At 42.4% G+C, this 26691-nt stretch overlaps 1 protein-coding gene across 1 annotated transcript in view; it reads right to left on the bottom strand.

Annotated features, from left to right (window-relative positions):
• The window catches only part of VPS13B (vacuolar protein sorting 13 homolog B), a 1386889-nt gene that overhangs the window by 556139 nt on the left and 804059 nt on the right, over positions 1–26691 (bottom strand). Inside the window, exon 25 of the mRNA XM_069731647.1 lies at positions 18871–19074. Coding sequence (XP_069587748.1) covers positions 18871–19074 — 204 coding nt within the window. The remainder of the gene's footprint in view (positions 1–18870; positions 19075–26691) is intronic.

Genomic DNA, 26691 nt, shown 5'->3' with positions numbered 1-26691 from the left:
ACCTGATGGAACACTGCTGCCAATCCGCAGCGGCCAATCCGCTGAGGATCCGCAGCCAAATCCGCACCGTGTGCACATGGCCTAATTCTAAAGGTATGTGCACACGCTGCGGAAAACGCTGCGGATCCGCAGCAGTTTCCCATGAGTTTACAGTTCAATGTAAACCAATGGGAAACAAAAATCGCTGTACACATGCTGCAGAAAAACTGCACAGAAACGCAGCGGTTTACATTCCGCAGCATGTCACTTCTTTCTGCGGATTCCGCAGCGGTTTTACAACTGCTCCAATAGAAAACCGCAGTTGTAAAACCGCAGTGAAATGCGCAGAAAAAACATGGTAAATCCGCCATAAATCCGCAGCGGTTTAGCACTGCGGATTTATCAAATCCGCAGCGGAAAAATCCGCAGAGGACCAGAATACGTGTGCACATACCAAAACCCTAACCCTAGCCCTAACCCTAGCTCTAACCCTAGCCCTAACGCTAGCCCTAGCCATAACCCTAGCCCTAGCCCTAACCCTAGCCCTAACCCTACCCATAACCCTATTCTAACATTAGTGGAAAAAAAATTCTATATTTTTTGATTGTCCCTACCTATGGGGGTGACAAAGGGGGGGGGGGGGTCATTTATCATTTTTTTTATTTTGATCACTGGGATAGATTATATCTCAGTGATCAAAATGCACTTTGAACGAATCTGCCAGCCGGCAGATTCGGCGGGCGCACTGCGCATGCGCCCGCCATTTTGGAAATGGCGGCGCCCAGGGAGAAGACGGCCGGCCCCGTCAGAATCGGTAAGTATGATGGGGTGGGGGGGGAGGAACGGAACGCGGGAGGGGTGGAACGGAGCACGGGGGGGTGGAACGGAGCACGGGGGGGTGGAACGGAGCACGGGGGGGTGGATCAGAGTGCGGGGGGGTGATTGGAGCACGGGGGTGAGCAGACAAGAGCACGGGGGGAGCGGAGCACAGGACGGAGGGGAGCGGGGCAGTGTACCGGGCAGATCGGAGGGCTGGGGGGCGATCGGTGGGGTGGGGGCACATTAGTATTTCCAGCCATGGCCGATGATATTGCAGCATCGGCCATGGCTGGATTGTAATATTTCACCCGTTATAATAGGTGAAATATTACAAATCGCTCTGATTGGCAGTTTCACTTTCAACAGCCAATCAGAGCGATCGTAGCCACGATCCCTGTCCCTGCAGATCGGGTGAAATGGGAGTTAACCCTTTCACCCGATCTGCAGGGACGCGATCTTTCCATGACGCCACATAGGCGTCATGGGTCGGATTGGCACCGACTTTCATGACGCCTACGTGGCGTCTTGGGTCGGGAAGGGGTTAAGCAAGAGGCTCCACTAACCAGACACCATGAAGACCAAGGAGATCTCCAAACACGGCAGGGACAAAGTTGTTGAGAAGTACAAGTCAGGATTGTGTTATAAATATCCCAATCTCCGAGGATCCCCTGGAGCACCATTAAATCCATTATCATCAAATGGTAGCAGAATGGTACCACAACAAACCTGCCAAGAGAGGGCCGCCCACCGAAACTCTAACCCCGGGCAAAGAGGGCATTAATCAGAAAAGCAGCACAGAGACCAAAGGTAACCCTGAAGGAGCAGGTCCAAATTTAGGGAAAGAAGGGTGATGTGATTGATGCGAAATACATGGATATTCTTGAGCAAAACAAGTTTCAGTCTGTCAGTGATTTGAGACTGGGGCGGAGGTTCACCTTCCAACAAGACAATGACCCAAAGCATACTGCTAAAGCAACACTCGAGTGGTTTAAGGAGAAACATGCAAATGTTTTGGAGTGGCCTAGTCAAAGCCCAGACATTAGTCTAACTGAGAATCTGTGGTCAGACTTTAAGATTGCAGCTCACCAGAGGAAACCATCTAACTTGAAGAAGTTGGCGTAGTTTTGCCTTGAGGAATGGGCAAAATCCAAGTGGCAAGATATGGAAAGCTCAGAGTCTTATCCAAAGTGAATTGCAGCTGAAATTGCTGTAAAAGGAGGCTTTCCAAAGTACTGACTTTAGGGGGGTGAATAGTTATGCACACTGAAGTTTTCAGTTACTTAGTTCTATTTGTTGTTTGCTTCACAATAATATAAAAACTTCACAGTTTTAGGCTATGTGCACACGTTCATGAATTCATGCAGAAAATTCCTGTGGAAATCCGGACATTTCTTCCAGATTTCCGCATGAAATCCGCATGCATTTTTTGAGCGTTTTTGACGCGGTTTTTGCGCGGTTTTTCCCAGACATTTCCCAATGTATTAGACAGTGGGAAATCCGCGAAAAAAACGCAAAATTAATGAACAGGTTCATTATTTTTCCGCAATGCATTTTTCATGCGGAAAAACGCACATCATGTGCACGGAAATTGCGGATTCCATTATAAATGATGGGATGCTTAATGTATGCAGATTATTTGTGGTTTTATAGCGTTTTTATAGCGCAAAAACGCTAAAAAAAATAATCTGCAACGTGTGCACATAGCCTTAGACATGTTATTTACATGAACTGATGCAAATCCTCAACAAAAAAAACCCAAACACTGAAATTCAAGGTTGTGAGATAGCAAAACATGAAAAATGTCAGGGGTTGAATACTTTTGCAAACCACTGATCAGTGATATGGTGTAGCTGGAATTTATCTTGCTGCATTTCAATGAAAATTACATTTTATTTCTTCATAATACACTAGAAAGCAGCAGCAAGGTAGCGCAATTTGTTTCATAGATAAAAAAAAAATCTAAAATTTGTGTTAGGCTAGATTCACACATCCTTGTGAATTTCCATTTGAGAGAAACAAACTGATTTTTATTCAGGTGTCATCCTATTTACAACAGTTTTTTTTCCACTGAAGCAGGTAGGCTATATGAATTTTTTAGACATTGTTTCTGACGCTGAAGTACAAAGCCTGTGTTCCTAGTTTTAACGGTGTCTCACAGCTACTTATAGACTTTAATGGCAGAGTTTGAGCTGCAAAACGCATGAGGATAGGACACGCTCTAAGTCTCCTGGACCGGAGACATGGACCCATTTCTAAAACAAATGTCTGTATAGCTCAATGAATATATATGGTAAGAAAATATATATAGGTATGAAAGGTTCTCCTTTCGTGCAGCCTTCTTCACAGACTGCACAGTTTTCAGATCCATGAAGTGACAGCTGTTGGAGGAGCATGTGACCGGACATGTCCATCGGCCTCTTCTAATTGAAAAATACCTTACATGAGAAAGCTGCTTTTCAATCGGACGGGGCTGATGGACAGTTCTGGTCCCATGCTCCTCCACCAGGAACCATTTTATAGACTGGATAGCTGTGTAGTATATGTATAGTGCCCAAACATGCATCATTCAGAATTCGAAACTCTTAAAGCTACAAAGCAGATGTCACTGCTAGCTGTGGCACACCTTGCTATCTGTGTAAAGACATATTTTCAAGTTTCACATATCCAATGGATACGGAATAACTTCGCGATTACTGGGGCCTGTGACCATTGGGACACCCAGCGATCCGGAGAAATGGGATTCTTACCGATCTGGAGAACAGGGACTCTCAAGAGTGAAGAAGAGAGTGGAGGCAATCGTGCACACTGGCGCTCCATTCACTCTTATGTGAGTGCCGAAAACCAGTAGAGCGCTGCTCTGGGCCATCTCTAGTGGCCCCAGTAAGAGTGAATGGAACGGAAGTGCACAACTACTTCCATTAAATTTGCCCATACACCGAGCAGCCAGGAAGTTATTCATTGTACTACAATCCCTTTTACAACAATTGAGAATATTCCTTTTACATCAGAGGGCCCAGCAATACAATTTAAACTACATGACGCACTATTTTGTTTTTTTTTGCATTAGTTGACTATCACATTCCATTTTTACTAAATCTAGAAAGAAGGAAACAAGCCACAATAATATAAAGAGAGAAGGATTAGGTTGGATTGTTTCAAGCTTTGGATGGGACTCAGCCATCTGTGAAGCATTATGTGTACCAGCAGTGATGGCCGGGCACACTACTCATTGATTCCTCACCTATTACGCTGTAATGTTGTGTTTTAGTCTTCGGGGAACTGGGAGACAAAGGAAGATGAGAGCTGATTGTCTTGGCATTTCAATATAAATAATTCTATCCTAATTCAATGCAGCTTTCCAGTAGAATGTAGAGTAATGATTTATGTAGTATCTGCTCGACATTTTCAAAAATTATTAGGGTAATGTCTTGATGCATCTCCTTTATTAACATGATGCAAACAGTGTCCTGTACTGGGCAGATAGGGAATGATTGGAACCAAACAATCCTTTTCCCAATCATTTTGTACAAGAAACACATGTCAAACAGAGCTGGGTTGATAATAAGATATAGTGCCATCTGCCTTGGACACAGCGGCCTCCCGGAATCACAGGTTAAAGTTGGCAACTGCCTTGACCGGTTTCTCCATTTTTTCACTTCTTCCTCACTTTTTACAAGAGATACAATTTAGAATATTTTTTGTTCACACTGTATATCTGTAACAAAAAGATGGCACGTACGTGAATGTGTGTGGTTGTGTCAGGCATTCTCTTTTTTTTTTTTGCACTATTTTTTTTTACTGTTTATCTCTTTATGATTCTGATACAGTAACACAAAAGGTAGGCCAATGTAAACCAGCATAAAGTATTGCAAAATGACCTTTATCCTGATAGAAAACAGATTTCCATCAATTTTGATGGCACCCACCAACTTTTACCTGTTTAATCCTTTGCTACTGTCTTTCTTTGGAAGATGACATGCCAGAAGTAACTAAAAGCCATTTATTGGTCTTCCTTTACAAGCATAACATGGCCATTTAGTTAAGCCTAAGCAGGCATGTTACTGGCAACATCAGAAGAGGGGAGAGCTGCTGGCCAAAAGACTCAAGGAAGAGATTTGACAACTGGTATGGACCCTAAAGCTATGTTTACACGTTACATTTTTGATGCATTTTTTTTCTGCAGGCAAAACCTGCTCTCTTGACACTAAGAAACTTGCTTCAAAAAAGCAGGTATTGCTGTGTTTTTGTCATGGTACATTTGTCGCTTGTGCATGCTGATAACATTTAGTGCATAAAAAAAAAATTTGATTCTACTTCATCAAGTTTAGGCACCAAAAATGCAGCAAAAACTGATACCTGCGTTTTTGCACCACCCATTGCTTTCCATGGGAGAAAAATGAAGAAAAAAACACTGAAAGCAGTGACATGCTGCATTTTGAAAAAAACAACAACAAGGTATTGCACAAAACACTGAGTACAAAGAAAACAAGCTGTGTGCATGAGATTTCTGACATCTCAGACTATTCTGGTACTGTGAAACACAGCTGAAAATTTGCATAAAGAACCGCTAAAGAACGCCAAGTGTGAACTTAGCCTCAGGCTCTGTTCACAATTTAATTTTGAAATTCAGTTTCTCTGTTCTATTTCTTTAAGGAACAGACAAACAGAATAATGTAAAACATGCATCTGTTGCAAAACTGATACAAACAAAAGTGACTTTTGCCTTCCGTTCTAGAACATACACATAACAGAACCCAGACGGATCCCGTAATTATCACTGGGGGTCCCTCTACTTCCATGTGCAACAGATATGCAAAAGATTCATGTTTTAATTTAAAGGGTTTGACCAAGCATGGGGTACAAGCCTGCAGTCACTCCAACTGCGCAAAATGCGCATGCGGTCCGGATTCTCTAGTGATGGTAAACTCGGAACAGCTGATTATCGGGAGCACTCCAGGTATCTGGGTTCCTGATGCAGCTATTCGACAAGCGCTATAGCTTGCCGAGTAAGGATGGAGTCGACGATGTTCGCTCATCAAATCAAACTCTTAATTAGGAAGAAGGGCTTCATTCATAGGATTATCATTACATCGCGAAAAAAGAGAAGGCACGCGCCTGGCAGCATAAGAATTACACAAGGAGATCAATGTCCTCATAATATGAGTTAAAAAGCATTTCAGTGCAAATTAATAAAATGTGATATATGTTATTTGTGTGCAGTAATAAAGTTTATAACAAAGTACAGTATCAGTAAAACCAAACTGATGTGACTGCTCTCAAAGATAGCCGGCAATACACTGACAGGAGGTAATCATGGAGAAGGTTCATCGGAGTTCATCAGCTGATCAGCTCCGGTGATCTACCTTATGGCACCGCTGCTGCGTAAGAAAGTTCTCAGGAAGCCGGTGATGCAAACAAAAATCAGCAAATCCGCAAACATTTTCATACCAGTTGAAGTCAATGGGTGAAATAAGGTGCAGAAAAGCACAAAGAGTTGACATGCTGCAGAAAAGAAAAAAAAAACACACTGCAAATACTCAAGGAAAGTTACTGATCATGTGCACAACCCTTCAGGCTTGTCATTGAATTAGCTTGCATGAGGATTCCATAGCATTTTTGCCCATTTCTGCGCCTAAAACAATTCCGCAAAATCGCATACAAAATGTACTGTGTGCACACAGCCTTAAACTCTTTATACTCTACACGCTCAATGTATTTGTCATGGAGCGAGTCACGGTGTGTAGAGCGTGCGCAATCTTCAACATCAGCATTAAACTGCATTTTCTGGTGTTAGTGCGTTCATCACCCCCTTTGGTGCAGATGGGTGGCCAATGCTATGACAGCAAGGTACCTGATCAAACAATAGCAGCTTCAAGACTCCAACGGGGACTAAAAAAATTAAGTTAAAGGTTTTTTTTTAAAGTAAGTAAAATAAAAACAACGATATTTAAGCATTCGGAACACCTTACTAATTTATAGTTAAAAACTGCAACTTATGTAAAAATCTGATGTAAGAAAATCTAAAATGACTTCATTCATTTGGTTCACTTGAAAAACAAAGAAATTTGAAATGCTAACTTTTTTTGCTTGCTACAACCCCTATAAAAGTGATAAAAACATTGTAAGTGGTCAGGTTAAAGACTACAGCTTAGCATCCAAAAAATAATCACTTATAAAGCTCTATCGATGGATAAATAAAAAAGTTAATGGTCTTGGGAAACAGCAACACATTTTACTTTTCTTAAACTTTTTTTTTTTTTTCAAAGTTCTGAATTATTTTAATCCACTACAATAATAAAAATTAACTACTCTTATTTGGTATCGGTGCAATCGTACTGACCTGGAGAATTATATTGTCATCTTTGCTGTATAATGAAAATGATAAAAATTAAACACACAAAACAAATTGTGGAGTTGTGTTACTTTTTCACCATTTCATTTCTCATGGAATTTATTTTTCTGTTTTTCAAGTGAATAGTGTCATTCAAAATTAAAACTCATATGGCAAAAAAAATGTTCTCATTTGGCTATGTCAATTGAAAGAAAAAAAGTTATGACTTTTGGAAGACTAGAATTAAAAAAAATTAAAATTGACAACGTCTTTAAAAGGGATCATCCACTACTTGGACAACACATTTTTAAATGAAGTCGTCCCCTTTAATGATGAGCGAGCGTGTTCGCCACTTGATCATGCAACCAGGTGCATCAAGTATCGTGGGTACTCAAGCTCAATGCTCGAGTCCATGGCCCGGATGTTTTGCGGCTGTTAGACAGCTAATAAACATGCGGGAATTGCCTGCCATACAAGATAATGCCGTAACCATGTTGGCTATGGCATGCAATTTCCAAATGTTTATTGGCTGTTTAACAACTGTAAAACATGCGGGTGGGTACTTGAGCATGGCGCTCGGGTACATGAGATACTTGATCAGAACTTGAGCACTCCGATACATGATCGAGTGGCGATCACGCTCGCTCATCACTAGTTCTTTTGTAAAATAAAAAATACCAGATACCTCCTGCACCAGCGACGTTCCAGAGATGTTGGCGCCAGGTCTTGTGTGACATTGCTATGTCATGTGAACCCTGCAGCCAATCAGCAGCCATTATTAGGCTGCTGTGCTTTCACTTCTTTTGCTTGTCTGAGTTTTGTGCAAAGGAAGGAAGAGCGCAGCAAATAGTGGATGCTGACTGTTGTGCCGCAAGAGCACTGACACTAATGTCACTAAAGCCCTGGGAGACCCAACACAAAAATGCCATGCAAGCCCAGGGAGGCCCAACAACAATGTGAAGCAAGGCCCGAGAGACGGAACACCAATGACTTGCAAGCCCCAACAGACCTAAAACCAATGACTCGAAAGCCCCGGGAGACCCAACACCAATGTCACTCAAAACCTGGGAGAACTGGCAACTGTGTCACGCAAGCCCCAGGAGACCCAACACCAATGCCACGCAAGCCCCGGGATACCTGACTCCAATCTTACGAAAGCTCTGGGAGACCCAACACCAATGTCATGCAAGCCCCGGAAGACCCAACACATATACCATGTAAGCCCCGGGAGACTCAACAACAATGTCATTCAAGCACCGGGAGACCAAACACCAATGACTCGCAAGCCCGGGGATACCTGACTCCAATGTTATGAAAACTCTTGGAGACCCAATACCAATGTCATGCAAGCCCCGGGAGACCCAACACAAATACCATGCATGCTCCGGGAGACCCAACACCAATGTCAAATAAGCCCCGGGAGACCCAACACCAATGTGACTCATGACTAGGGAGAACTGGCACCAATGTCACGCAAGCCCCGGGAGACCCAACACCAATGCCGCGCAAACCCCGCGATACCTGACTCTAATGTTACGAACGCCCTGGGAGACCCAACACTAATGTCACGCAAGCTCGGGGAGACTCTGCATCAAACTCGGTGAAATGGCACCAGTGCATGAGGTGAGTATCTACAAATTTTATTTTACAAAAGGGGACTATTTAATTTAAGAAAATAGTGGTCAACCCCTTTAAAGGGGTTAGTAATAGTTTCTGCATTACAATATAAACAGGAGTACATCTTTAATTCACATAGTAGTAAATCACTTGGCACTTTTTGATTTATTACTATTGGATTGACGGGCTGGAAACCTGACTTGGGCACCACACAGGATCCTTGAGTGCCGTGTGTTTTGTCTTTAATTCACATAGTGCCACCAGCTATGCTCTGGACTTCATGTAATCCACCATATGCTGCTGTGGATCCGCTGAGATCCTGCATTACTAGTGAACACTTCTGCTTCTGTCTGTGTAAGGGAACATGTTCATTCTAGAGTACGACCCTACATCACGTGCAGACACGATACTGCTAAGGAATCTCAATATGGTGTGTCAAGTCAAATTTCTATGTTTTATAAAGGCAGAAAAAAAATTAAAAATTCCAGACCAAAATAGTCTTTGGTCATTTTTATTGTAATCTGAGTAAGAACACAGGAAAAAAAAGTAATATGTAGATATACGAAAATAAAAAAAAAATGTCCTAATCTAGTATGTAACATCAATTTTCCACTGCCTGGGAACAAACATGTGGGATTCTTATTGACAATCTGGTAGAAATATGTTCGCTTCTCTTAGAAAAACGATTGTTTTTACATTTGCTTTCTAGTCTCGTGGTGTTGTATTAAATTGCACCAGCTCATTTTTCAATTGCCAAAAGCAATTTCCCAAACACTTTGCTCCACCCTGCACTCGATCTTCTGCCAGGTTACTACGGGTCTTCGGCCAAATTAAGCAGCCCTTAGCAGGAAACATCTCTCCAGCTTTTCTGCTTTCCAGAAGTGGACAAAAAGGTATCAGCAAGTTAGTAGACCGCACTAGAAATGCAAAACAAACATACCTGGGCTAATACTTTGCACCTGACTGGATATGGGCCACGTGTAGAGTAAACTGGCCTTTTCAAAACTGTTACAGACATTCAAGCAGATGGAGAGGAATGACTATGAATGACTGCACCGGTTGGCTGACACTAGGGGGCGCCGATTACATTTCAGGTGGCCATTGATGGAACAATACTTAAAGCGCACTTCCCATTTAAAGGAGATCTTTCCTCAGGCCAAAAGTGATCGATTTATGTCCTTATTTTATACCCGCTGCTCCCTTGACTATTGCTTTTATTTTCTTTTTTAACTGTCATATGGATCCAGAGATACCGTCTATTTATTTAGTGCCTATTTTGTGCGGTCGTTACTGAGGGGGCGATTTCTGGGGGTCCGTCTTTATCCTGCTCTACATCATTTCCTTGTGAGCCACCACTTGATAAAGACTATGAGAATGAACACTGAATAAAAAGGCCCATATCTCTGGAACCGCATTGTGGATTATTGGGGCAGGGGCACAATGATTGTTGGTGCGCAGGATGTGACCGTGGCAGCGCAGGAGTGGGGCCCGCTGACATCAGCACATATTCCAGGTGAACGTGCGTCCAAGAACAAGGAATGCTCTGGCAAAAAAAGATTAATATCATAAAAAGTGACAATGTTTTAAAGGGAACCTGTCACCCTCAAAATGGAAGTAGAGCTAAACTCACAGGAATCAGGGGCTTATCTGCAGCATTCTGTAATGCTGTAGATAAGCCCCCGATGTATCCTGAAAGATGAGAAAAAGAGGTTAGATTATACTCACCCAGGGGCGGTCCCAATGCGGTCCGGTCGGCGTCGCGGTCCAGGGCCTCCCATCTTCATACGATGACGTCCTCTTCTGGTCTTCACGCTGCGGCTCCGGCGCAGGTGTACTGATTTGCCCTGTTGACGACAGAGCAAAGTACTGCAAAGCGCAGGTGCTGGGCCTCTCTGACCTTTCCGGATGCCTGCGCACTGCAGTAATTTGCTCTGCCCTCAACAGGGCAGACAAAGTATGCCTGCGCCGGAGCCGCAGCGTGAAGACAAGAAGAGGATGTGATAATAAGAAGATGGGAGGTCCCGGACCGGACCGCGACGCCCATCGGATCGGACCGCCCTTGGTGAGTATAATCTAACCTCTTTTTCTCATCAGGATACATCAGGGGCATTACAGAATGCTGTAGATAAGTCACTGATGCTGGTGGCTGCAGCTCAACTTCCATTTTGGGGGTGACAGGTTCCCTTTAATATTTTAAAATTCAGTAATGGACCATTTTTTGAATCAGAAAACCAATTTATAACTTTGTGAAGTTCGTTATTTCATAGAGGGATTAAAGCAGAACCTCGGTCACAATCATAAGCAGTCTGGGCAATAACTGGTGATTCTGATTCACGGAATGTCATTTTAATGGGAAAACATCAGTATTGCTTAAAGGGAACCCATCAGCAGGATTGTGCACAGTAACCTACACACACGGTCAGGTCGTCGTCATTATACTGATTACAATGATACCTGGTGATTAAATCTGTCTTGTGGTTGATGTTTAATCATTATTTTCAGTTTTGTGTTAATGATATGCCCGCATGCGCAGTAGCAGCTATCGGACCACCTATCGGATCACCTATAGACTATCTGAATAACATTAAACACATTTATTATTGGGACATTAAACATATCATTATGCTGCAGGCAGCTGCTACAGCTGGTTTCTGCCTGCAGAGAGTTTTTTTTTTTTTTCAGTATGCACAGACAATATTCAAAATGTAAACTAGAGGGGGCGGATCAGTGAACTGACATAAGCCCATACAGATGAATAGCTAATCAGAGCACCACATGAAGACCCCCCACGAAGCATGGGCATATCATTAACACAAAACTGAAAATAAAGATTAAACAACAACCACAAGACGGATTTCATCACCAGGTATCATTGTAATCAGTATAATGGCGCAGACCTGACACTGTCTGTAGGTTGCTGTGAACAATCCTGCTGACAGGTTTGCTTAATAAGTGACACATCACTGAAATCAGTGTCTCAGCCGTTACATCGTGCTGCCCTCAGATTACACAGTAAAAACCTGCTGACAGATTCCGCTTAAGAAATCTTGTATGCATTGTTCCATTAACAATGGACATTATCAGATTTGCTTTTCAGGAGAAAAGAACTGATGACATTTTATTTCTACAAACCAGATAAAACATGACATCACTCAGTCGGAGACTTGTCGCTCATCTGGAAACGACTTTACCCGGCTACATTTCCCTGCAGTGTTTGACTGGCGCAGAGTCTGGAAAAGGTGCAGCTAATGTGGGAACTGACGTCCAGATAAATGAGACAATCTTCCTGGCCTCAGACCGCAGGCTGGTGAATCATAAACGGGGAAGTTTTTGGTCCCAGGAGGAAACATATGACTGCACTTTTCTGCTTCCATTCAACCTGAGGTCATCTCTCATGCAGAGCTCGGACTTTTTGACACAAACGTTAGATCAGTCGGTGCGGCAAACTCATCATCACAAGTTACGTCTAGTAAACTACCCACCTACACAGAAGAGTGATGGGAAATGTGTCTGCTCAGGACCTCAGGCCCGGATTACATGTATTTCCAGGTAGACCACAACCGCAACACAAAAACTGGGCCACAAAACAGGTGAAGTGAGGCCATGGGATTGAACTAGTTGGCTGTAGATACTTCTGTTTTTGTGGTGTGACAAACAGTCTCACCATAACTGCCGAGTGTACATCAAACCTTAATGGGGATCAGTTCCCAGATTTCACTATAAAAACTGCATAGACCATTGACGAAAAACAAAACCGCATATTGGACCTGATGAGGCTAGTGACTTACATGTCAGAATAGCTGTATCATCCTGATGTTAAACTGAGCATTTGATGATTGATAAAAAATGCTCATTTTTACTTAAAAAAGGATAAATATTAATACAGAATTGTGTTGTGTTGGTCTTTGGGACTATGGAAATATGAATTTTCTCAGTCACCATCAGGGATGGTGTTCACACGTATGATGATGCCACAACTGCATTTTGGGGTCATTTATGAAAAGTAATTACAGTGGGTACAGAAAGTATTCAGACCCCTTTACATTTTTCACTCTTTGTTTCATTGCAGCCATTTGGTAAATTCAAATGTTTTTGCGGCTTTTAGAGGCGCACTGTGCATGATTGTAAGCTCAGAAGATGGCTTCTGTTCATGCACAGGGGCGTGATCACATGGAAAGAGGGCTGACTAGTCAGGGGCAACTAACGCCCCACTAAAACCTCACTTTTAGAAACAAACGATATATAGGGCTGGTTAGGCAGGGAATGCTGATGGGTTGGAGGGCATGGGGCAGCTGACAGGTTCCCTTTAATTAACGTATGGGGGACTGAATGAGAAAAATACAGTTTATAGTGGCAAATGGGGGAAATTATTAATATAATTTACTTTTTAGGAGACTGTCTTCCATGGAGGGAACAAAAGAGGGGTCCTGCTACTGTTCCGGGGCGGCACTATGTTGCTTTTTTTATTTTTAGCTCATCTGGCATAATGTAGAAGTCATGGAATAAATGGGGAATGTGCTCTAGAAGAGATCTGCTATAAATGACTAATTTCCTGCAGATACAAGACCTGGCAGGAAAAAGTGATAGCAGTAGTCTGTGCCAGATGAAGAAAAGTGAAGATGAAGGACTTCACCTAGAGACGTTACTGATGATTCAGTGGATCACATGTACATGCACGCTTTACACTATATACTGTGTACAGAGCTCATGTGTAAATGTCACTGGTGATCATTCTATTACCTGTACACTGACAGTATATACAGAGCTCCTGTGCATAATATCACCGGTGATCACTATTACCTGTACACTGACACTATATACAGAGCTACTCCTGTGTATAATGTTACAGGTAATCTCTGTATTACCTGTACATTGGCACTATATACAGAGCTCTTGTGTATATTGTCACTGATGATCCCTGTATTACTTGTACACTGACACTATATACAGAGCTCCTGTGTATAATGTCACTGGTGATCTCTGTATTACTTGTACACTAACACTATATACAGAGCTCCTGTGTATAATGTCACTGGTGATGACTATATAACCTGTATATTGACACTATACACTCATGTGTTAGTGCTATGTGGTGGCAATATGTGGTCTAGTCACGATGCGGTGTTATTTGCTCCTTGTACAGTATGTGGCAATATAACTTCTATAAACCAAAGAATCCCTTTAATGCAAACTACCGTAATTGTACATCCCAGTTATGGTGCGTGCACAGTAGATGTGCAGGAGTCGCCTGTGTTTTACAGTTAATGCTCCACTATAACGGGAATAACCGCGAACAACTATTTGTATATAGCTGTAGGGCGGCCCCCTACGGTCAATTCCGCCTACGGGCCCCAGACACCCCAGTCCGACCATGACTGTTAGTCTGTTACTGCAGCACTGCATCTTTTTAAAAATAATAGAATCAATTGATTTTGGACATCACACATTAGTTTTTCAGTAGCTGAAAGTGGAGGTTCCTCATGTAATGTAATTTAGAGTGCAAGGATAAAAATAAGGGACATGATAGGGGCACATAGACCAGGCCTACAAAAGAATGACAATATACAGTACATTGGCCATAATCAGTCAGAGGAACATCGAGCAATAATCTGAAGTTCAGGTGGATTGAAGACTAGCTATGGAAAAACAGAGGCAAGTCTCCTAAGTGTGGGTTCAGGTTGGTCTTCAGCCCAAGATCCCAGATAATATTAAATTGCTAGTGTTTATCATTTTGGGGGGCCTCTATTCTTTCAACAAGCATAATTAATGCAAAAAAATTGGTATAAAGAAATATAAAAATCCAATTGTTATTATATCCAATTAAAAAATTGTATATCCATGGTATATGGTATCAAGTATGACTAAGGGCTTCGGTCAGAAACGTGTCGGAGAAAACATTATTTTAATCCTATGCTATCCTATTTTTTACTTAGATGTAATAAAAACTGAATTTTCACATTTTCTATGCCAATCCATACTTTTCTTTTTTTGCAACTGGTGGTCAGCGATTGATGGATTGATACAGTTGTACATTGTAGCAATCATACAATTTATCACACGGTAATGCTTTTCAAATTACTTTTTGCCAGTTAAACATAATTAATGTGTTGTATAGATTAATGGGATTTGTATGGGATTTCCATTGTGATGAAACGTAAATAATGTTGGTCATGGTACTAATATTTAATGAGGGAGGGTATTTTGTTATTGACCATCTAATTGATGTGCCTATTCTGGGCTATTATTAGGCTGGGGGGCCAATATCCATGGCCCCTTATCAGACTGAAAATACCAACCCCCAGCTGTGAGCTTTACAAGGCTGGTTGTAAAAAATGAGGGGGACTCCACGCCGTTTTTTAAAATTATTTCTTTAAATAATTTTAAAAAAGCATGAGGACCCCTCTATTCTTGATAACCAGCCTTGCTGAAGCTGACAGCTGGGGGTTGCAGCCCCCAGCTGTGAGTTTTGTCTGGCTGGTTATCAAAATTTTTTAAAAATTAATATTAATTTATAGTGCATGAGCGGAAGATGAATACTCTCCTCCACAGCTCCTGCTCTCACTGTAATTAGCGGCAGCAGGTGTCAGATGATGGGAGCAGTAGTCCCATCAGCTGACACCAGTGACCGGAGGCAAACTTCATGTCTCCGATCACAGCTGAGCGCTCCTGCTGTCTTCTGACAGCGTGGGAACTGCGTATCTGTGACCGGCGGGGAGGATTTTCCCACCAATCAGAAGTGGTGTTTGCCGTGTTGTCATGCATATGACAGCGTGTCAAACACTGTAATGTCGGACCCCCCATTCAAGTAAATGGGGATCGGGTCCGCTCTGCTGGATGATAGGCTGTATGGACGCATCATGCAGCCCGCCATCTAGATGTAGCAGAGCCGAGTGTGACGTCACATTCGAGTGTCCTTGACTTTTCTGCATCAAATACTCTGCAAGAAAAGTCAAGCTGCGCATCTGCAGCATTTTTTCACCACCCATTCAATTCAATGGGCGAAAAACGCTACAAAACGGTGAAAGAAGTGACATGCCTATGTTCAAAAAAAAAAAAACACTGCAAAGCACAAAATCCTGATGACAAAAAAACAATGTGTGCGCATGAGATTTCAGAAATCTCATAGGCTTTGCTAATAATGGAAAAAGCAGCTGAAATTTAGCATAAAAAAGCAGCAAAAAAATGCTGCCAAAATGCCCAGTGTGAACATACCCTAACAGGTGAAAATATGGATAATTTTCATTGCAACAAATCTGTTGTGAAATCCACCTTACATGCAGATTTTTATTGAAGATGTGCACATGGATTTCACCTAATGTATTGGGTGGGATAATACCACTGCAAACATCTGCAGCATTTCCACACCATAATAATCTTGCTCTGCATATGAGAAAACAGCATGCTTAGAAGTCTTAAAATCCCTGTGCACACCTATTGCACTGTATATTGCCATGCAATTGTGGTGCGGCACAAGCAATTTCTCTACGTCTGGACCCGGCTAAACAGAACCTTGAGCTAAAGTTCTTCAAATTAAATAGTGAGTGTAATAACTTCATAAATGATCATCATACGTGTGAACACCATCCCTGCCGGTGACTGAGAAAATTCATATTTCCATAGTCCCAAAGACCAACACAACACAATAAATTAAAGGTCAGTTTACATGTTCTAATTTTAGAACCCATTAATTACACAAGTCTATGGAAAAAAACAACACTTTTTTCAGGTGCCAACTTTTTTTAATGGATTTAGGGTATTTTGAGGATGCTGTATTCACAAATACTTTTCCTGAATTGGTTCTAGTTTTTGAGATAATTCATTCGTGTGTGATAACAAATAGTTACATAGTTACATAGTTATTAAGGTTGAAGGAAGACTATAAGTCCATCTAGTTCAACCCATACCTAACCTAACATGCCCTAACATGTTGATCCAGAGGAAGGCAAAAAAAACCCATGTGGCAAAGAGTAAGCTCCACATTGGGGAAAAAAAATTCCTTCCCGACTCCACATACGGCAATCAGACTAGTTCCCTGGATCAACGCCCTACCAAGGAATCTAGTGTATATACCCTGTAACATTATACTTTTCCAGAAAGGCATCCAGTCCCCTCTTAAATTTAAGTAACGAATCACTCATTACAACATCATACGGCAGAGAGTTCCATAGTCTCACTGCTCTTACAGTAAAGGATCCACGTCTGTTATTATGCTTAAACCCTTTTTCCTCCAAACGCAGAGGATGCCCCCTTGTCCCTGTTTCAGGTCTATGATCAAAAAGATCATCAGAAAGGAGTAGCCTTTGGTCTTTTGACTCTTTAACAGTGTCTTCGGTAATGAAATATCCCATGTAATTACTGTATTTTTTGGATTATAAGAGGCACTTTTCCCCCAAAAATTTTGGGGGAAAATGGGGTATGTCTTATAATGGAGATAAACCTCACCGGAACCATTGGTGCAGGCCGCAGGTCTGGGATGAGGGGGTGTCCGGCTGTGCTGCGGGGGGACTCTGCCGTCATTTTATTAAAGGCCAGAACCTCCCGCAGTTCCATGGCTTCCTGTGCGGTGGACTCCAGGAAAATGGATGCATGCGCAGATGGAGATTTCGACACCAAGATCTCGGGAGATGAGATCTCAGCACTCCCAGGACTCCTGCAACAGAGATGAGCCAGAAGACCGCAGAGTCTGATTGCTCCTACTACGCACATTTTTTTTAAATGGTGTTAATTTCTTTTGGCAAAACAGGGGTTAATCTGCCGTGTTAGGAGCTCTGGTAGTCTGAGCTTTCAGCTGAGCACGGTTAGCCACTTCTCTCCCCTTTATAATCTGTGTCCAGACTGACACACATCATCAGAGAAAGCTTATTATTGCTTGTTTTGGAGAAGAGGTGTTTTGGTGCTTAACCTTCGTCAGGCTGCATAATTTTACAATGTTAACAGGCTGCAGAGGTACAATTGTACCTTCATATATATTTTATTGAAATTTGGCCAATATATTCTGGACCAAAACTGCAGAGATGTCACGAAATTTCAGCCCTCTACGGCTTTTCGAAAAAAAAAGTTATTGCAATTTTAAAACGGAATAGTTACAATTGTACCTACTCAGCCAGAAGAAGGTTAAATGAGGAGTTTGGAGGAGTTATCTGTGACTGTTGCATGGGTTAGTAAGTGTGATAATTCCCTCCCTCCTCTTACTGTAGTTGTTCCCCGCCCTCCAATCCTGCATTCCTCTGCTATATGTAAGTGAATATTTGTATGCCTGGTATTTTAAGTTACCCTTGTTCGTGTTGCCTTGTTCTTCGTGCTGGTCTACTGTGCAGAACGGCAGCTCCCCCCTTCTCTGGGTGGGGGAAGAAAACAGATGTAGGGCTGATTCAGGAGATAAGGAAAGGGTGGAGGCCCTGGCATCTTCACCCCCAGAAGTATTCCAGGGAATAGGGCGAGCTAAAGCACCCCCTAGTTTTAGGGACAGGAAATGAGCCCCTGGTCCCGGGTCACCCGACCGCTGAGTTGTGACAGTTGTTGCGACACGTGACACCGGTACCCAATCAACAATGGCGTCCCTGTCCCCACCTCCTGTCGAACTGAGCAGGAAGAGGAAGTCAGAGATCAGCTGCAGCCCGGACTTCCTTCTCATGTTTGATTTGTCTGAATGCAGTGAGAGAGACAAAGACAGTGATGCCACCGCTGATTGGGCACCAGTGTCACGTCTCATAGCAACCACACAGGGGCTCCAAGAGAGCGAGCACTGTGGGAACGACAACGGCACGGGAGGTGAGTATAGGATTTTTTGTTTTATGGAGGCCAACAATTTGAATCAAGAAGGGGTTGTCCTAAGTAGTGGACAACCACTTTGATATAAAACCGTTCAGACAATGTTGTCAGAAAAGTCCAAGTATACCACTGTTATCCATGCATTACAAACTTCATTACAAGCATAAGATGCAGATTTCATCACTACAGCAATGCTAGGCACTAGGACCAATTTCTATGTCTTAAAGCCATAGGTGGTCTACTGAGAAGAGATAGAGGACACGTATACTGAAGGATGTGCTGTGAAACAATTTACATAGAAGACTGCAATGCTTTATGTGCTGACAGTGTGCACATTCATCACAGACACTTACCTCAGTAGTGGTCCCAATGTCAGCAGATGGGCTGCATGTGCTGGTATCTGGAGGCGCTGTGCCAACACTGCTCCTGATTGGGGAGGTGGGGGTCGGACCGGCCGAGGAATCAAAATACACTGAAGACTGGTACAAAACTCCTCTCTTCTGAATCTTCCCCCACACTTTGCTTAAGGTGTTAGTCAGCTGGTATAACAATTGTACCTGCAATTTGGTGAAAAATAAAAAATAAAAAGTCTATGAACACTGCTTGTATAAAAATATACGGTGCTTCAACAGGACCTTACCATGCAAAGAAGATTCATGAGAATGCAACATACACTAAGGGTTTGCTCACACATTATGTTTTTGCCGTGGGAAAACGCAGCATTTTGCAGTACCAGCATAGTGAATGCGATTTCTGACATTTCATGCACATACTGCATATTTTTTCCTTGCAGATTTGACAGATTTGAACCTCAAGGCTATGTGCACACGGTGCGAATTTGCCTGCGGATCTGCAGGGGATTGGCCGCTGCAGATTCGCAGAGTTTTCTATCAGGTTTACAGTACCATGTAAACCTAAGGAAAACCAAATCTGCTGTGCTCATGGTGCGGAAAATACCGCGCCGAAACGCTGAGTTGTATTTTCCATAGCATGTCAATTCTTTGTGCGGATTCCGCAGCGTTTTACACCTGCTCCTGTACAGGAAACACAGTGCGTTAGGAATGGACATATCTATATTGCAAGATAAATGATATACCCGATCCAAATAAGTTATTACCGGTTATTACTTTTGTTCTATAGCTTGGTCCCTAACTGCTAATGTTATGTCTCGAACAAAATTCTGCACACAGGCCACAGAAGGCAGACAAAATGGTGACCTTTGATTTTGAGCACTAAATGATGATATAATGATGAACGAGGCGCAGGAAGTGCAAGTCTGGTATCAAGGTGTATGAGGCAGTGCAGATTTTTTTTGTCCGTCTTGTTCAACTACAAGGAATGTTTCCTCTATTTTTACCCATTTGCCCACTTGTATAAAGAAAACATTTAACAATAATTATAAAAAAAATTTACTCCTGTGGCATTCCAAAAAGTGGAAATTTTGCATTGACTTAGGCCTCATTCATGCAGGACAGTCCATGGGGTAGTTCACAAATTGATTTTTTTCTCCTTTTTCCGAGTGGTTCATGCAAAATTGCGTTGTCGGATATTGATGAGAGTTGGATAAAAATCGTCAACGCAAGTCTAGGGTTCCGTGAAAAACTTTGTGAGACTGATAGAAGGGAAAAACTTTTTTTTCCCAATAAGAGAAAAACTCTGACCAATCTCTGATGAAGCTCATTGTTGAATCTCAGTTAGTTTTTCTTGTACTTGAAAAACTTTAGTCTGAATGAGGACTTAGAAGAAATGTGAGGTCCTAGCCCTTAGCGTTATTCACTGGCGGCGTTTGAAGGTAGGGGAAACTACATGAGCAGCGCCATCCAGCTTGCGCTGTGTCCTTAGCCGATGGCACATATATGCCATTCCTTAGTCCACTAGGAAATGTCATTGCAATGTTCACAGCAGAAAATGTTTAACTTGCTCATTGTTTGGCTAGGTTAGAAGATATTTACACAAGCGTCCATAAATAAGCATTAATCACAGGATGTATATGACAACGCATTCACCATACCCTGTATAAAACATGGCGCGCACAAGGACGGAGGACAAGGCCTGGATGCCGGCCACAGCTGGATGCCATATATTCCCTTCTGAGCCAGTAGAGATTTTCTTTTCCCCCTACATATATTTATATATTTCCAAGACGTCTCAGCCTGGGGACACACAGAGCTTTGATGCCGGCTTCTCATATGGGCAGAACAGATGCAGGAAACACCAGGGTCAATCTGCATTCAATGTTAAACAGGACTTGATTTCTCAATATGATGAAAGCTTTCAACACTATACAAGTTGGCTACATTTCCATAAATGCTTCTTGAACTTCTGTGCTTTGTCCTGATTTGCCTAAGTGTAGCTCGGAGCAATTTACGCCATTTATTCGCAGGAACACTTGACCTACAGTACAGTTTGGAACATAAAAATGAAAATTACCCCAGAACTGATGAGCCCACAACTGGTAATTCAGTCTCTCCGCAGATTTCATTTTTGTGTGAGATTTTGTTTCCTGTTTTTATTATTCAAATGTGGCAAAAATGGAAAGTAATATTGTCTCATGGGTTAAGGCCAAGTTCACACATGGACGTGCACCAACAATCATTTCTAGAAATACAGACATATAGCTAACAAAAGCTACGAATCTGCAATACAGATAGTTATATAGACATTAGACAACGCCTGTGTGATGTGGGGAGAGATCCTTTTCTGGAGCACTATAAGGGCTTGTTCACACCTAGTACACAAACAGCAAAAGGAGTGACATTTCTTAAATTAATTCACAAGATGCATTTTGTAATTGAGTTTTTTACCTGTGTTTAAAAAAAACACAAAGTCAATTCTTTCAGAATTTTTACTGTAGTATTTCCCAATTGAGAACAAAATTGCTGAGCACCAAAAAAGGCATTAAAAATGCATCAACTAGCACATAAAAAAAAAAAAAAAAACACACCAAAATGTGTCATTTCAGCTGCGGTCTTATGGACAAAGACTGCCCATTACATGTAAAAACAAAAAATGCATAAAAAATGTTATGTGTGAACATACCCTAATGTGGTGACGCTTTAACGCTGCAGCGCCTACAAGACGCTAAGTGCACATAGCCTTACCAAATATTTTAGCACTGCTATATACAAATCAACAGAGTATTCATAATAATTCTCAAATGAGGGTATGTTTCTGCTCCAAATTCCACATAAAAATTACTTTAAAAAAACTCTTGAATTCAGCTGGGTAAAAAAATCTATAGACAAAAAAAATATATAATAAAATTAAGGTTTTTTTTTTGCACTTTTGTGTATTTTTAGATTTCTTGCATATGGCTATTTTTCTGCTTCTATTGATTCAACAATCAAATTTTTAGCTCTTTTCAAGCAGAAACACCTCAAGAATTGAGATGTTATTACTTTTTCCAAGCTGAAAAAATCATGTGCACTATGAGTATGTGCAAACGACATCTTATTTCCAACGGTGGAGCAGCCGAGGTTTTTCCAGGTATGCCGCTACAGGAATAGCTGTCCTTTCCTTTAAGTGGCTTCACTGGTGGTCTTGCCACAGTTTTTTTTGCAGTGGCACCACCACCGGCATCTTTTCACTATACTTTCAACTATAATGCTTTACATTGTTGTGCATTATGTTTATTTTTCAAGGCACATTTTCAGGTGGAATCCGAACATACCCTAGTACGTATCTGTTTGGAGCAGAATCAGCTTCAAAATTCATGTCAAATAACTCAGTGTGAACATACTCTAATTAGAGGAAGTAAACGCCTCAAATACAGAAATTGCTCTATAGAGAAAATATCTATAAGATACTAATGCACTGGTATCACACTCCAGAGTTTCTGCATGGACTGAATCCCTCTATCCCTCCCTCCTGTTGGAGATGTGGGGGAAGCACTGGGTCTCTTGTCCACATATTTTGGTCATGCCCAAAAATTGTGCCCTTTTGGGGTCAGGTTAAGTCCCTCATAGATAAGGTATTGCATGCAGACATAGAACTAAACCCGCTAGTGCTTCTCCTGGGTCACGGGGCGCCGGGTATGGGCAAACTTTCCAATAGATTATTGCAACATATCCTTACGGCGGCCAGATGCCTGATTGCGCGTCTTTGGAGACAGCCGAGTCCCCCTTCGCTTCAGATCCTCCTTGGACGGATCATGGATGTCAGAAGGATGGAACACCTTACAGCCTTACTAAATGACTCGGTGGTGCGCTTCCAGGCTATATGGTCCCCGTGGGATTATTATGCAGCGGGATCCGACCTGTAGTGCGACTGAGTTCGGATTTGATTAATCGATTTAACTGAGGTTTTTCCCTTTTTTTTTTCCACTCTCTCTTTCCTCCCTTCCCTCTACCCCCCTTATTGTCTTGTCTTTGTCATTTACGTTTTTGTAGAATTAAGGTAATTGATGGCCTTATATCGTCTATATTGTTTATATCGTTTACTGTTCATGCATTATATACAGAAACTAAATGCTTGTAAGACCCTGTTTTGTTCTAAAATGTTTAATAAAATAAAAATTTTATGGTTAAAAAAAAAAATACAAAAATTGTCAAAATTTGAAAAAAAAAAAACAAAAAAAAAAACCCCAAACAAACTGCAAAAGATAAATGAATAATAAGCAAACATTAAATAATAATAATAATCTTTATTTTTATATAGCGCTAACATATTCCGCAGCGCTTTACAGGTTGCACACATTATCATCGCTGTCCCCGTTGGGGCTCACAATCTAAATTCCCTATCAGTATGTCTTTGGAATGTGGAAGGAAACCCACACAAACACAGCGAGAACATACAAACTCTTTGCAGATATTGTCCTTGGTCGGGTTTGAACCCAGGACTGCAGCGCTGCAAGGCTGCTGTGCTAACCACTGCGCCACTATAAAAGAACTCTGTGAACATATCTATAGCGTGTGGTCTCTTCAGGTTATTCTCACATTTTCTGGTGACGACTCAAGGTTTTGTTGGCATAACAAAGCAAGATAAGAAGGCAAACCAGATCATCTCACAGTAACGGTGATAACTACTAAGAAAAGAGCGCAAACTCTGTCTATCTGTGCATCCCTTAAAGGGAACCTGTCACCCCCCCCTCAGGCGTTTGTAACTAAAAGAGCCACCTTGTGCAGCACAAATGCTGCATTCTGACAAGGTGGCTCTTTTAGTTATGATGCCTGCACACACTGAAATAAGCGTTTATAAAATGTGCCCGCTCATACCCTGAAACCGTCCCAGGGGCGGGACTCTCCTTCCTAATCAGATGCAGCACAGCCGTCACTCCGGACCTGTGCGCGCCGGGCACCACCTCCTCTTGCAGTATTATCGTTCCCGGCGCCTGCGCATTAAGTTTTTTTTTCGGATGTGCGCAGTTGTGCTGCCCATTGTACTTACAGCGCAGGCGCCGGGGCCGATAATACAGCAAGAGGAGGCGGCGCCTGGCGCGAACAGGCCCGGAGTGACGGCTGTGCTGCGTCTGATTAGGAAGGAAGGACCCGCCTCCCCGGTGATTTCAGGGTATGAGGGGACACATTTAATAATCGTTTATTTCAGCGTGTGCAGGCATCATAACTAAAAGAGCCACCTTGTCAGAATGCTGCATTTGTGCTGCACAAGGTGGCTCTTTTAGTTACAAACGCCTGAGGGGGGTGACAGGTTCCCTTTAATCTTAATGAACAGAAAAAAGTACCGTTTATAGGATAAATCACTGGATGTATACATATCTGTATTTATATATGTGGGGGACGTTTAAACCGATTCCCATATCCCGTGATTTATCTGGGTACTTTTTTCTGTTTATTAAGGGATGTACGGTTAGGCCGGGGTCACACTTGCGAGTTCCGCGCGAGTCTCTCGCCTCAATATCTAGCACAGCCGTAGGCACTTGGACCAGACCGTGCATGTATTTCTACATTTTGGGGTCCATTTTCTCCTGGTACCCTTGTGAAAATAAAGTTTGGGTCTAAAGTAAATTTTCTGTGAAAAAAAAGTTACATGTTAATTTTTTCCTTCCACATTGCTTTAGTTCTCGTGAAGCACCTGAAGGGTTAATAAACTTCTTGAATGTGGTTTTGAGCACCATGAGGGGTGCATATTCAACCCCCAAACTCACTTCAAATGTGAGGTGGTTCCTGAAAAAAATGGTTTTGTAAATTTTGTTGTAAAAATGAGAAATCGCTGGTCAACCTTTAACCTTTCTAACGTCCTAACAAAAAAAAAAATTATGTTTCCAAGATTGTGCTGAAGTAAAGTAGACATGTGGGAAATGTTTTATTAACTATTTTGCATAACATGACTCTGATTTAAGGGCACAAAAATAAAAAATTTGAAAATTTCAGTTTTTTTCATAAATAAACGCAAGTCATATCGAAGAAATGTTACCACTAACATGAAGTACAATATGTCACAAAAAAACGAATCAGAATCAGAATCAGTGGGATCCGTTGAAGCGTTCCAGAGCTATAACTTCATAAAGTGACAGTGGTCAGAATTGTAAAAACTGGCTTGGTCATTAGGGTCAAAATTGGCTTGGTCACTAAAGGGTTTTTAGGGTTTTTTTTCTAGCAAGATGGCACTGCCTGTGCAATAGGAGCTATCGGATCACCTTTATATACACAGATAGCTGCTGCTGCGCAGGCGCTGTGGGCGCCATTTTCAAATGGATTTTTTAATCCATTTGAAAATGGCGCCCACAGCGCCTGCGCAGCAGCAGCTATCTGTGTATATAAAGGTGATCCGATAGCTCCTATTGCACAGGCAGTGCCATCTTGCTAGGAAAAAATGTCCTCCTCCATCTCGGAGGAAATTTTTTTGCTCTAGCAAGATGGTGCTGCTGGCGCCTGCGCAGTTCCAGCTATCGAATTACCTCTAAATACACCGAAAGCTGATACTGTGCAGGCGCAGCGAGCACCATTTACAAGTGTATTTTTTTTTTAATATCAGGATAACCTCAACCATATTAATTATAAACACAGTAGACATGCGATTATGCTGCAGCGCGGCGGTGCCACGGTTTGTGCCTGCCTGCAGGACATTTTTTTTTTCAGTATGTACAGGTATTCATTATGTAAACTAGGGGTCAGGTCAGTGAGGGAACAGTGACCTGTCAGAAACCATACTGATGAATACCTAATCAGAGCACCACATGAAGACCCCCACAGGCCGCCCCGGAGCACGGGCATATCATTAACTCAAAGCTGAAAATAAAGATTCAACAACAACCACAAGACGGATTTCATCACCAGGTATCACTGTAAACAGTATAACGGCGCCGACCTGACACTGTCTGTAGGTTACTGTGCACAATCCTGCTGACAGGTTCCCTTTAACTGACCTTTTGTGCGGGGGGGGGGGGGGGGTCTGAAGTTGTGTATCATATGGACGCTTCACTGTTGCTACAGCCACCCCTTGAAGTGATGGCGAAATGTGCAACAGTCAGTGGGCTATTTAATAAAGTTTTTTTTTTTCTTTTTTTTACACTTTGACAGGAAATGTTTGTGCTCTATAAAGGCATCTTATATGTGTTACACCATGATATATTTTTATTCACTTTTAGACTATTGATTATAGTGTCCTTAGTCGGTTTGCTGTGTTTTACCCTGAAGCTTTTCAGTGTAGCAGTTATCACAGGACTAAACTTCCTGATAAATATAATACCACTCCAAACTAATCCCTTCCCCAAACTCTCTTCAGTGTTTTTGCCTTGTGTCTCAGTATTTTTTTCCCTGCAAAAATCTGATTTACCATGATGTATGAAGATGGTGGGGAGCCGAAAACAGCGGGGAGCCGAAGACGGCGGGGAGTCGAAGACGGCGGGGAGTCGAAGACAGCGGGGAGCCAAAGACAGCGGGGAGCCAAAGACAGCGGGGAGCCAAAGACAGCGGGGAGCCAAAGCCAGCGGGGAGCCGAAGACAGAGGGGAGCCGAAGACAAGAGGGGAGCCGAAGACAGAGGGGAGCCGAAGACAGAGGGGAGCCGAAGACAGAGGGGAGCCGAAGACAGTGGGGAGCCGAAGACAGTGGGGAGCCAAAGCCAGCGGGGAGCCGAAGACAGAGGGGAGCCGAAGACAGAGGGGAGCTGAAGACAGAGGGGAGCCGAAGACAGAGGGGAGCCGAAGACAGAGGGGAGATGAAGACGGCGGGGAGATGAAGACGGCGGGGAGATGACAGTGACGGCGGGGAGATG

Source organism: Ranitomeya imitator, chromosome 6 (genome assembly GCF_032444005.1).
Source record: "Ranitomeya imitator isolate aRanImi1 chromosome 6, aRanImi1.pri, whole genome shotgun sequence".
NCBI classification, from domain to species: Eukaryota; Metazoa; Chordata; class Amphibia; order Anura; family Dendrobatidae; genus Ranitomeya; species Ranitomeya imitator.
This window is presented reverse-complemented; position numbering and strand designations above follow the sequence as displayed.